Genomic DNA, 14137 nt, shown 5'->3' on the forward strand with positions numbered 1-14137 from the left:
TGTGTGTGTGTGTGTGTGTGTGTGTGTGTGTGTGTGTGTGTGTGTGTGTGTGTGTGTGTGTGTGTGTGTGTGTGTGTGTGTGTGTGTGTGTGTGTGTGTGTGTGTGTGTGTGTGTGTGTGTGTGTGTGTGTGTGTGTGTGTGTGTGTGTGTGTGTGTGTGTGTGTGCATGTGTGCGTGTGTGTGGGAGTGTGTGTAGGAAAAAGAGAGTAAGAAAGGGAGAGAGAGATGCCACACCCAAGAGGAGGTTAGGGAGGAATGCAAATGTGTTTCCCCACTCAGTGATGGGTTCACATGGTAACACAGCAACATAATTAAATCCAATTTAAATAATTGAATTAGACAAAGGGACAGAAAGTCCATACAAAAAGGAAAATAGAAGTCTGTTTGGGAGTTTGGTGTTTCCTTTTTGTAATTCAAAATGAACTCTTAAACCTCTTTGAGAACGATTAAACCGATCCTCACCTACTCAGCTCAGAAGACATTCAATAGCACTTTAAAACATATATTGTAGTCATATTTAAGCCTAAATAAATGTGATTTATTCAAGCGTCAACCTGGGTTTCGTGACATAGGAATTCAACACACAAAATATGAATACAATGTTTTCATTAAAATACTTATATAAACATAATGAGTTAAAGAAACAACGTTCAATAAAAGATACAATTATAAATAATACAAATATGTATATAAACTAAAGAATATGAAGTAAGAATTTGCAATAAAAAGGTAAAAATACAATAAAATAAAAATAAATATGTTTTTATAAACATAAGAAGTTAAAGTAAAATGTCCAATAAAGGATTAGATGAAAAAGTACAAATATTTATAAAAAAAATAAGAGGTTAAAGGAAAAATGTACACTTTATCTAAAACTTATTTTCTCTGCACATTGGTTCATATCTCCCTAGACTACTGGGCTTTTGCCTTGAGAAGGTATGGTGGGTTTACAATGTGTCCTGTCTATAATCAATAACTCAGTGTTACACAAACCATACCTCGTTTCATATTAGCTGTGTACTAATATGACTCAACACAAATGGCAGTAATATGCAACCTATATATGAACAGGACACTAAAGCATTGAATGAAGCTCTTATTGCTAAAACAACATCACTAACAGGGGTGTAAATCACACGTTTCACCATAACACCATATAAACCTGTATACATTTTTTATCAAATATGATATTTGCTGTTTCCATTCAATTCATTTAGGGGCCTACAATCATATACCTATCACTTATAAGTTGTTTAAGTGATTCATTAAAAAAAAGTAGATTTTTTTTTGATGTATGATGATTTAATAGCAGTTATTATGGGAGTGTACATTTTTGCCACGAAGGGGTCGAAAGGTTGGAAATTCGAGGAGGGCACAAGGGTTAATGTACCTAATGAACTGTGGGCTAAGCCCCGAATGTTTCCAGGTCCAGGAAACGCCCCTGGGTGGGTGACACTGTTGGCGATTTATTCAGAATTCAAGGCGCACTTAACCAGCATAGATACCTATCCTATATAAACTATATATTTTAATCGTATTCAAAAACAAAAACAAATTTGGACAATTCCAGGTTATTAAATTCAGCAGAGAATAAAAAAAAAAAAAGCATAACATAATAGTGATTGTTCTCAATTTTGTCACTTAGACTAATCAATACCGGAAGTGGAGTTACAAATTAAAACCGTCATCAGTCAGATTATTGTATACATTTAAAAAGCGTTTTATTATTGAAAGCTTGCGGCCGGAAGTGGTGTTGTTCATTGTTGCTAACTCGACATTTCTGTTCAACATGTCTTCTTTGCAGACTCTGCTCTGTCATTAGAAACGTCTGGATTTTTCGTTAAACTACTGAGTTTGGTAAGTAGCTAGCTCTGCCATTCGTACAGTATGTGTTTGATGTCGATGTAGCACATGTAGCTGTTGTGTAACTAACATTAGCTGTATTAACGACACCGATGTATCCGCTGTCATTTGACTGTTATTGTAAACCGGTGAACGCTTTAGCCTGGAAGTGTTAGCTTTCTGTTTAATCTGAGAACATGGTTGTTGACCTGGTTTTACATGACCTGTCTGGCGGCGGATGACAGATGGCGTAGCTAATAAGTCTAACGTTAGGTTTCTATATCGGTTTGTCTGAGTATTTTATATCCCTTATGGTAACGGTGTATACAGTAATGTTGTGTGCAATATTTGAAAAACAGCCATCAGTGACGTTCTGCTAGCTAGCTGTCATTAAAGGTTAGCATATTGCCCTAGCAAACCTTAACATTTATAATTCGTGTCTGAACATGAGCATTACGGTATTAGCTGGTGGTAAGGTTACCTGGCTATATGTTAAGATAACAATTTGCCCAGTTAAGGAGATGTATTGTATTGTCGCGTCTCGCTACAGAAACTCAATTAGACTTTAGATATATTTGTTCCACCAATGTATTTGTCACAGAACACAGGTTGCTGTGGGCCGTAACCATGCCAAAACAAGGACGTTAGTAGTTACTCGTTACTTTCATACAAACACTAGCTCTCTCGTAGCATTCCCAGTCTCACTCCAGGAACCTCCCTCCATCCCGACTCCCAACCAATCAGAACTATGCTCTCTCACTCAACTCACAGCCACTTGAACTGTCTGTCAAAACACTGACATGTTCGCTGACATTCTGTAAATCTCATATAAACATAACAAACATACACACACACTTAAATCAGTATAAACATAACTGTCGCCAGCTCCCCGGTGCAAAATATAATTTACATATGTTACCTGTATTAAGATAGCATGTGCGAGCATCTACTGTTTAGCAAGTAGTTTATTAAGTTGTTCTAAGCTAGCAAGACATGAGCTATTAATATGTTTTCTAAAAGGGAGGTTCATGATGTGACAAATTGTTCTCATTAACACGCAATGATAACGTTCGCAAACTAAAGTGAGCAATATTATCATGTTTGTCTTTACAGGTTAGCAGAAAGCTAGCGGGCCGTTGTTAGCCAGGACCCGAAAAGCAGCATCATCATCAATGGTGTGTTTACATCCCGGAGCCGTCACATCTTCCTGTGTCCGCTCCATGAACCATCTCCTCAGCTCTCATCACAGTGAGTGTTTTACACAGTCCCATCTCTTAACACGACTGTATACATCACACCTGCCAGTCATTATTACTCTGCCCCCCTCAGGCTGCACATGTATGGCGTTTGCGAGGCTCGGAGGGGAGTTCTGCCAAGCCCAGCACCTGCTGCTTATTGTGAACAGGAGAGCCAGCTAGGTGCGAACACTGCCATTGACGTGCACAGGTTTGTATCATAAAGGATGGTGTGGTGTCCTTATGTAGCAGTCCATGGACTGGAGAGAGTAGGGGACAAAGAACCATGTTAATACTAATACACCGCTGTATACATTGTAATATCAATACTTTTATATCAGTGTTTCTCAAACTTTTTCATACCAAGGACCACTTAACCAATAAAAAAATACTCACGGACCACCTAACTCCCCAAATATCCAGAAACAATAGGCCTGCTTACCACTCCAACATTATATAACAAATTACAGCCTAATAATGACAGCTTAACCTTCTCTGACTATATCGCCTCTTTCAGACATTAAATCAACAATACAAATACAACAGATTATATAAGCATTTCGTTCAAATGCGATTTAAAATGCTCAGGTTTTACACCTCTTATGTAATGTAGACTACATTTATTATGGAGTTTATGTCCGAGCCAACAGACTCACAGATCATTGGCTACTGAGAGGTATGCAAAATATACCGCATGTAGTACGACACAAACCTCCGCTTTGGATTTTCAAAACAACATGTGTGACGAAGGGGTTGCGCTGGGCTATATCATGCAACCAAAAGTGAAAGTTAAGCTAGCTCCATTGCAGAGATATTCCCGCGAGAGTGCGGAAAACTTAAATTCATTTATTTATTTCAAATGTGAAATGTTACCAATATACTCACGGACCACTAGGGGGCGCTCATGGACCACCAGTGGTCCGCGGACCACATTTTGAGAAGCACTGCATTATAGTGCAATATGCACACTTTAATTTTTTTTTCTTTTTACTTTTAATGCATTTTGCATACTCCTACTTAATCTTTTTTTGTTTTTATTTTTTTACTCTTAATATTTTATATTCTAAAATAGAGCAACTGACTTTGAAATAAAATGTCCCCCAGTATAAACAAGGTACTCTGGTGTTAATTTTGTCAGCTATATAATATTATTAAATTATTTAATGGATCGTCATCTCAAATGTCATTATTAGCTTTTTTCGTCTATATTAAGTTAGTTTATATGTAGTAAAATGTAGCAATTGTCATTGAAATGCGATTTCCCCCAGGATAAATGAAGTGTTCTGATACTCAAGTTCATAAATGTGTAATAAAATACCTTGGCAAAGTAACTTAATTTAATATATAATGTAACAAGCAAAAACCAATATGTCAGGATCCCTTAATGACCTTCTCCGTGTCCTCGTAGGTCCTTACTGCCATCCTGTTGAACCCATATGAAGACGAGCCAACATTCCGTCTGTCAGCTGTCCTGGGGAGTCAGAGAGGCTTTGGCTTCATCCCAGGAGTTTCTTCACAGCTCGTTTCCTTTCCTGAGCTTCCTTTCCTCTTCTATTTGGATCCCTAGAAGTCTTCTCTGAATGGGATAGGATATTTGAAAGAAAGGAAGGAAGGAAGGAAGGACAGACCTTTTTTCTGTCATCATTCTTTTCCTGGGACTTTGAGCATCTTCTGCCCAGTCTTTTAGATCATATTTTTTTGTTTACCAAGCCAATTTGAGTTTTTCCTTCCTTGCCAAGAATTGATTTTTATAACGACGTAAGGCATAGAATATTTACCTCGCCCATAAGTCATACGTTTTTTTGTTGTGTGTTTTGCGTTTTTTTGACCAAATGCAATTTATGTTTTAGTGAAAACACTTTTTTTTAAAGTTTTGAATTTTAAACATCCAATCACTCCTGTCTGTCTCCATTATTTGAAGCACAGTTCTATTTTCTATACTAATAAACCTTTTTGAGGGTGTAAAAATGAACCGCCCTGCCCCCGTGGAGATCTCTTACGACTGCCTGAGATTCCTGATAACGCACAACCCCACCAACGCACAACTGGGAAGGTTTATAGAGGTAACATACATTTTTATAATGAACCTATATCCTTTTTTTCCTTTTATTTTAGTTATGGACGAAGCAAGCATGACATGCTTTGTGTTTTTATGTACAGGATCTGAAGAATTATGGAGTTAACACCCTGGTGAGAGTGTGTGCTGCTACATATGACAAGACTCCGGTGGAACAAGAAGGTATTCATGTCCTGGTGAGTGACGGATCAGATTCATTTTATTATAGTTTAAGTTGCTTCAATTGTAAATGATTAAACTATAGTTATCGTTTAAGTAAACAGATTATATATATTTTATAGCCAAAATATCTAGCCATGTTTGTTTCTCTCTAAGTCCTGTTGTCACCACTTTTAACTTTAACTTAAGTAAGTTATTGAATGCTCCTGACGGCTCATCGTGCTGCTGCTGTCTTCCTGATAGGGTGTGCACTGTAAAGGAAACAAAACGGCTACATTAAAAAAAGTCTAGTTTATAATATTTAATTTCCTATTTTTGGTCAATGAAAAAAATATAGAGATTTTTGTTAAGATTTTGATTTCAACATTTTAGTCCCGTTTCCTCTGCCAACCATATTGCATTTTGATATAGTCTCTGTTTGTGCTCTGCTGTTGCCATCTCATCATTCTTCCGTCTTAAATATAGTGAAAAAGTTTGTAAACCAACCTTTTTAGTCAGAGTTTTTGTTATCAAAACGATAACTAGTGAACACTGCTGTAACATTCTGGAATCAGGAAGTGATTCCACTGTCTGTGTTCAATACAGAATCCTCCTGAAAGTGGACATTTGAAAACATGTTGCAAAAAATGTAAGAGATCAAGAGTGAGCTTGTAAATATTCACTCACAGCGCCGTGTACAAATGGGACTGGTCAAAAACCTTTGGTCCTTCAGAGCTCATTAACTTACATTTTCTCAACTCCCAGTTTTAGGTTCAGCCTACTTAAAAAAAAAAAAATCATAGGCATATTGTAACAGACCGTTACGTTGCATAATAATAATCTCTTACACTATAATCCTCACCAACAAGCAAGAGGCAAAGTATCCATAGTAACGTTTTTCCTTTCATTTATTTTAATGTAGAAATAAAACACTGTTTCTTGGAACATTGAGTGCAGAGCATCAGATTGGATAAACAAACAAAACTAGATATCATCTTGTTCCCCCTCCAGGATTGGCCATTCGACGATGGTTCCGCCCCCCCGGACCAGCTGGTTGATGATTGGCTGAGCCTGCTTCAGACAAAGTTCAGGGACGAGCCTGGCAGCTGTGTGGCTGTGCACTGTGTGGCCGGGCTGGGACGGTGAGTACAATGGGACACGGGAAGTGACATGTTATAGTTGTGACATATTAACATCCTGCCACCATTAATTCATGAATCAGAATCACAACTGCTTATTAGTCCCAAAGCGGGGAAATGTACTGTGTTACAGCAAAAGTGGCATAGCTGGTCAAAAAAGGCATGCAATAATAGGGTATTCTCACTTATTAATATAGAAAAGAGATAGACATTAGTAATACAATACAAATAAAGACAAATAAGTACACAAGCATGAGAATCAGCAAAGTGACATTAGTACCATATTATTAAGGTGTTAAGGCATTATAAAAATGTATGTCCACCAGTTTCAGTCAGTTTTGTTTCATGTGAGTTTTTCCAAATATGCACTGTTGTTTTGACCAGGCATTTATTGTCAGTTCAATTCAATTCAGATGTATTTATAAATATTTATATAGCCCAATATCACAAATCACATTTGTCTCAGAGGGCTTCACAAATCAACAAACATGAACGATAATGTAAAAACAACAAACATATCTAAGAATGTAGTAAAATGACAAGATGAATGTGAAAATAGCAATGAATGGGTACATACTGTAACACAATGACACAAATACAGTTAGAATACAATCATTATAATTCCATTAAAGTTGTATTAATTTTGCACAACTCCCCGGGTATTGATTTTAAAACTGCCATGTCACTTTAATCTGTGGCTAAAGGGACCCAGGTTAAAATTGTTTTTAACTTTCTAAAAAAAAAAAACGGCGCAAAACCTTTTATTTTTTAACACCCGTTGTGTAATATTTCAACATTTTACATCATTTTCATTTCGTAAAGTTAAGGGGAAAACACACATAATGCCCACACACACACACACACACACACACACACACACACACACACACTCACACTCACACTCACACTCACACTCACACTCACACTCACACGCACACACATATTCCTCCAAAGACGTCGCTTCTGGATGCTGGATGATTTTGTGCTCCACTCCATTTACAGAGCTTTGTAAATTGTGCACCCTATTATGTAAATCAATGTCTACATAATATTTCAACAATTTTTGAAGTGTATTTGCTTTTCAAAAATATTTCAGTTTAGCAATATCATCCTGTCCTCCAGTTCGGCATCTTTTCTTTACAGCATCTTTATTTTAATTTTTTTATTTAGCCTTTATTTATACAGGTGTAAAATCTCATTGAGACACAAGGTCTCATTTTCAAGAGAGACCTGTTCAGTGGTAACACTACCACACAAAGTTACAGACAGACAGGACACTAAACACAGAGGCAACACTAAAATACAACATCGTAAAAAAAGTAGTCATTGAAATCCATATACAGTAGTCAGATATAGCAGGTGCAAACACCCACAGATGATTTTTCCAGCTTTTTTAAATGAGTTTAAAATCCGTGATGGGTATCAAACTGGTCAGCTTAAGTTCCTGCTGAAGCGTGTTCCAGGTCGAGGGGGCAGAGTATAATATGGCTTTTTTCCCAAGCACCGCGCGTACTGAGTGGACGGACAGAGTGATGTCATTTTGAGATCGTAGTCTATAGCTGTACTGTTTGTGTATAGCAGTATAGATGAGTTTGTACCAGTGCAGTGATCTGCGCATCTGATAGTGATGTCAAGTTGACTAAAGAGTACAGCGTGCAATGGTGTGTGAGGGGATTACAGTTGGTTATGAACCTCAGAGCCCCATGGTAGACAGCGTCCAGCTGATGAAGGGAGTGAGCTGAGGCGGTCATGTACACAACATTCCCGTAGTCCAAGAGCGGCAAAAATGTGGTAGCTACAAGCCGTTTCCTCGCACTTGTGGAGAAGCAGGCCTTATTTCTAAAAGATAATCCCAGTTTTAAGTTCAATTTCCTTAAGAGATTGTCAATATGTGGTTTGAAGCAGAGATTTTCATCTATAGTGATGCCTAAGTATCTGTAGGTGTTAACAGCTTCAATGGGGTTATGCTGTGCAGACATGATGCAGGGAAGAACAGTTGGTAACTTTTTCTTATTGGAAAACAACATGACTTTTGTCTTATCTGAATTGAACACATTTGACATCTTAAAAGCTAAAGCATCTGTTATGTTTCTTGTGTCTGTGCTCAGAGCTCCTGTGTTGGTGGCCCTGGCTCTAATCGAGTGTGGGATGGAATATGAAGACGCCGTGCACTTCATCAGACTGTGAGTACAAAACACTGATTCTACTGTCCTCAATTGAAATGTACCATCCCTGGAGTTGCTCACACATGCTGTCATTCAGATCTAATGTCTCTAGTTGATGTCTTTTTGATGTCAGGAAGCGTCGCGGGGCGTTCAACTCCAAACAGCTGCTGTATCTGGAAAGCTACAAACCTAAACTGTGTCTGCGCTCCAAAGATGGCAACGGACAGAGCTGCTGCATACATTAGGAATCTACAAACCACTCGTCTTCACTGCTGCTTCACTTGAGACTCCTAATGTTGAATGGAAAAGTGATATGTTTGGGTAGCACAAGAGAAAAGGAGAATTCCTGCACACTGTTGTGTCATTTTAGCGAAATTCATTTGTAACGTTTCTGTCCTCGATTAGGTAAAGACTCATTTAGGCTTGTGAAATCTATTAAAAGCACTTTTCCCAAATTAAAAGCACCACAAATGTCTGAAAGTATTTTACGTAACAAATTGACCTCTATAGAGAAGGTGTTAAATGTTTCTGCTTTTTGGTATGTGAACTCACCTTAAATGTAGCAAATACACACATATTTAGCTCATTAAAGAGAAACTCCACAGTCAAGCAAAACTTATTTAAACTGTGAAATCAAGCTTAAGGGACTGTTAAAGTAATAATATAAATCAAAATTTGACACTCACGTTTCTGTTGTAAACAGAGTTGCTTTTATTTGAATTGAAACCTGGGATCAAACATTATAGATATGTCTGTATCAGTAGTCAATATGTTTGATTTTTGTGATGTTAAAAATGATATGCAGCTTGCTATTTGTTCTAAGCTCCAACACTACAAATAAAGAATGAATAGCTGGCAGTGTGTGCTCGCAAGTTTATTGCCCATCAATAATTTTTGTATTTCAATATTCACTCACTGAGCAAATCGATTCTCCGCAGCAGATGATAACATAAAGTTAGAAAGCCTACAACATTAAATGCATTTGCTAAAAGAAGATCAGAATACGAATAAGTATGACATATGCTGTATTAATCAACAATACAAAGTACCTATAAAAGTACATAGTTAGTCATAGGTGCTTCTTTAGAACAGAAACATGTTGGTTGTAAGTGTTTGGCACTGTCTTATAACATTACAAAAGCAGGAACATGTTAAAAGGTCAGCTGCTGTGTCTGTAAGCTGCTGTTGGGTCTTTGTGATCATCTTTCTGTATAGGATTTGTTTTCTTTTTTATCTGTACCCTTTACTTATTTGTACTTGTTATTTATTGATTGATTTGACAGTGTTTCTTGGTGAAATGTCTGTCTGCTAGAAAACATCTAGTAGCTTGATGGAAAATAAAGTGTTTAGTAATGTAAGTGTTGCTTGTCGCAGAAACTATTTTGAAGTAAGATGTGTCTGTCTGTGTTGTTAGTTTATAAAACATGGAGATTTTTTGCATTATTTTTCCGACACACTTTTGTGTAAAGAGTGAAAAGTGCTTCACAAATAAAAAATAATTAAATACAACAATAATAACCCCTCAGTTCAAAGACAGACCAACACAACCTAAAACAATTAAAGGTTTTATTTTTTATTTAGGACAGGGAAGAGACACAAAAGGCATAAATGGCGTATGATGAGATGAAAATACCAGGTCACACAAAAAATACATAATTGTTTTTTTTAATGCATATTCAATTAAATACTAAAAGACAAAACAGAGATTATGGGATCCCGAAACATTTCAAATAACTAGTTCACCAGTTGGATACACACAAGAACCAAAAACACTTATTTCAAGCTAATTTTGTCCAACTTCATGTTGTGTTGTGCCATGTTGTTATGGTTTGTGGCAATACATTAAAAAAAATTAGCTTTGCAATATATTTTTTACAAACCTTAAATTCAGATAACTCCTTAATTGAACTTAGGGGAGTTTCTCTCCCACACACTCCCCCCCTACATGAAACGCCTTCATTGGACTTCTTTGTTGTCTATTGTAAAATTGTGACAACACTATAGCCGCATTCACACCGCAGGAATTTCCCTGGTACTTTGGTTCTTTAGTTCCGTTGGTACCAATAATGTCGCGTTCACACCGCCGGGACTACTCAGTGCCGGGAACTCTTTTGGCCATTTTCAGTTCCTGCTAGAGAGGTGGTACGAACCAGCGCCGTATAGACTGAGAGTTATGTCATCTCCGTTCACTCCAATGGACCACTTTTTTACAGCAATGGCGGATCGTGGAGCCTCTCAATCGTTCCCCGGAAGTTAGCGCCAAGGCTAACAGAGCTGTAGAGTTGCAGCATAATAGACCGTTCGTGACGGACTTTTAAAGGTAAGAAGAAGCTTAAAGATTTATATTGTGGATATTTATCAGTACATCTGATTCAAATTAACATGTGTACTAAAGGATGTCAGTGGATTATCCCTAAATTAGTAGATTTAGGCAACGTTTACAGATAACATTAAGCTAGGATACCATACCATAGTACCATACACTATACCAGGGGTGCCCACACTTTTTTGGCTGGTGAGCTACTTTTGAAATGACCAGCTAACCGAGGTCTACCAACCAAAAATAAAATCCCAAATTGCAAGGGTTGCTGAATAACACGTTTTATTTTTACATGGGATAACTACAATAGGGCTGCAACAAACGACTAATTTGATTATCGATTAATCTATAGATTAATGAAACGATTAATCGACTATTCGGACTACTGCTGTGTGCCTTGCACAATTTCTCAAACGCTCTTATTTAGCCATCAACTTTTAGATTTAGTTTGAGGTTGTTTTAGGCATGTGGAAACTAACAATGAAGACAATAAAGATGAATACTTGATTCAAAAATAAATATATTATTAAATTAACTGAACAAATTGTGAACAAAATTAACATTGCTTTTTATTTGAATTAAATAAATAATATTTCACATCAAAAGAAACAACAATGTTTTAACAAATCGTATTAAATAATGTGATGACAGAACTGTAAACAGAATAGCTGAAACTTTAACAAAAATAAATAACTCAGTTACTAAGTCTAATCATTAACCCATGTTTGTATAATGTAGTTAACTCCGTGTGTTGCTGCTAGCATACATAACACCTGACGTGGAAACGTTACTCGTGGATGGGGCTACAGAGCTACTAGAAAGACAGTCGAACCCGGTGCATTCCTCCGTCTGAATGTGGTGCACTTTTGCTAAATGTTTAGACAAATTGCTCGTGTTACCGCCCTTACATGCTAAACACTTTTGGTGACAAGCATTGTCCACCTCAAGACGGGTAACATGTAACCACACCTTGGAGCGCTTCTCTCCACCATCTCCTCCGTGTGTTGCTGCATGTAGCAGCTGCGTGTGTGTAAACTGCCCCGCCCCCTTGCAAACAGACGGGGGAGAGAGAGATCTCTTCTGGATTGGAAAGATAGAAAATACACCGACCATAGACGCATTTGTTTGTCTTCTTGCATGTTAGAAACGAGTTGGCGACACTAAGACTAAGAGATAATGTTTGTGTAGCAATAATACATGACCTTTCTCTTTCTCAACTCGCTACTCGGAGGGAAGTCGCTGTCATATGCCTTGTGAACACTCCGATAATGCCTCTCCACGTTACCTTTCTTTGGCAGAGCGACGCTTGCTTTACAAATAAGGCAAATAACCTTTGAATGTGACATCACAAAAAAAGATTCTCCCTCCCATTCTGTGTGGAAGTGGTATGTCTTTAGCTTTTTGCTCGTTCCCGCACTCATTTTGTTGTTTGTCTCTCCCGGCACTTGACTGATTTTGTATCGCTTTGCATTCTGGGTTAACAGACTGGAAAGCAATAGGTCGCTTTTTCTGTCAATCAAGTAAACTCCTGAATTAAGTGGCAGGGAGGCCAAGGGAGGAGGAATCAAAAGCTGTTTTGTCTATTTTAACGGAGCTGGATTTTTTTTATGAATGACTCGCGATCTACCAGCATTGCCCCCGACCGCGGTCGACGTACTGGGCACCTCTGCACTATACCATAGTGGTTGAATACACAGTATTAGGAAACACTTTATACTTACTGGACATGTTATACTCAGTATATACTGTATATAAAATATGACCAAGAATGTGAGACAACTTTATAGAAATTCATATCACATCTGTTACTGAGGCCATTTGTCATACTTTGTTAAACTCACAAATAATAAAGTTCCATAACTTCAGTTGGGAACAAAGACCACACCTTATCTCCCCAAGGCAATTTCCCATCCAATAGGTGTGTTATATAGGTGTGTATAACCCTTTCTCCTGTCTGTTACTCCCTCTTTCAGCACAAGAACCAGAGGGGGATTCAATGGAGCCTGAATACCTGCACTGAGACCCTCACCCTGCACCCTGAGTCTCAACTCTCAGTGTTTTTCAAGCCTTTCCCTGTTTTTTTGTATTAAACAAAACATTAAGCTTTCCCAATGGTGTGGTTTTTGTTTTGTGAAAAAGTGCAAATGCAGTGTTTGTATACAATAACCTAACCTCACATATTTTTTTGCTGTTGGTCATGAAATTGCTCCTGCTGACTTGTGCCAGCCATTTTTTCCTCCGCTCTGTGTCAGTGGGGAAGCCGTACATTCGTACTCCTTTCTCAGAGCGATTTGAGCAACCCCAGGCAGCACAGCAAACCATGGTGGCGACGAGGAGGCAGCACAGCAAACCAGGACAACACGGAGGAAAAGGCACAGACAAACTGCATGATATGCTATTCAATGTTTATTGAATTCCATGTATTTGCAATGGATGTTCCTAAAACAACACATTTAACATCATCATCATCATCATGCTGCTGCTGCTGCTGCTGCTGCTGCTAGTCCTTTGATAGTCACCTGTCGGTCTCCTGTCCTTTCTGAAAGCCATAAAGATGACATTAGTCATTTAGATAACTTGTGTCCTCAATTACCATGGGATTACTGAAACTACCATGAATTTAAGAAAATGGTAGAAATTAATCTAATCTGAATTTTGAAGCATTCCTTTAGATCCCCTCCCTCTAAATATATCAATAAACATTAGAAAGTGATGCTCCTGACTACTATACAAGTTTAAGAAGATAATATTGGTTTGAAAGAATTCAAAGCTATAAATAAACAGCAACAGGCTCTTTAACCAAGGCACTGTTAGCCTAACATGTAAACTAGTTGTTCACACTAATCCTAATATTATCACTTAATATTAGCAAATTCTATTTTATTTTTTAAAACATATTGATGTAAATACATAGACATATCGATTTGTTGTATAAATATTGCAAATCAAAACCTTTATTCACTAATAATTACCAAAAGTCGAAGTTCTATCTCCTGTTATCAATGCATTCACATTGCCCGCCATGAACTTCCGGGGAACGATTCTCGTCTGCATGAACCACGTGACGATAACCGTTTTTGGACTTCCGCTGTCGTAACTCTTCTATCTATACGGCGCTGGTACGAACCAAGCACCCAGGTAGTGCGCCGGAGTCTGATGAGAATATTCGTTGTGGCCAAACGGCGGTACTACACTTCCGTTTGGTTGCTGGTCCCGGAAA

General features: G+C 37.8%; 1 protein-coding gene and 1 long non-coding RNA gene across 3 annotated transcripts; both read left to right on the forward strand.

The window, feature by feature from the left end:
* The first annotated feature begins 1709 nt into the window (after positions 1–1709).
* LOC307013068 (protein tyrosine phosphatase type IVA 2-like) lies at positions 1710–9451 on the forward strand. 2 transcript variants are annotated; one of them, XM_079640297.1, is made up of 8 exons: positions 1710–1858; positions 2957–3091; positions 3173–3289; positions 4487–5141; positions 5239–5331; positions 6305–6435; positions 8541–8615; positions 8731–9451. In XM_079640297.1, the coding sequence occupies exons 4-8, from the start codon at positions 5046–5048 to the stop codon at positions 8840–8842; spliced, it is 507 nt and encodes a 168-aa protein (XP_079496423.1). In that variant the 5' UTR covers positions 1710–1858; positions 2957–3091; positions 3173–3289; positions 4487–5045; the 3' UTR covers positions 8843–9451. The 2 variants fall into 2 exon arrangements, with proteins under 2 accessions (XP_079496423.1, XP_079496424.1); XM_079640298.1 differs by having other exon boundaries at positions 3173–3261.
* Positions 9452–10507: 1056 nt separating this feature from the next.
* LOC307013791 lies at positions 10508–13024 on the forward strand. Its single transcript, XR_013801068.1, has 2 exons — positions 10508–10917; positions 12891–13024. It is a non-coding gene; the product is annotated as an uncharacterized lncRNA (long non-coding RNA).
* The last annotated feature ends 1113 nt before the right edge of the window (positions 13025–14137 follow it).

The sequence above is a fragment of the Notothenia rossii genome (genome assembly GCF_949606895.1).
Source record: "Notothenia rossii genome assembly, chromosome: 7".
Taxonomy (NCBI): domain Eukaryota; kingdom Metazoa; phylum Chordata; class Actinopteri; order Perciformes; family Nototheniidae; genus Notothenia; species Notothenia rossii.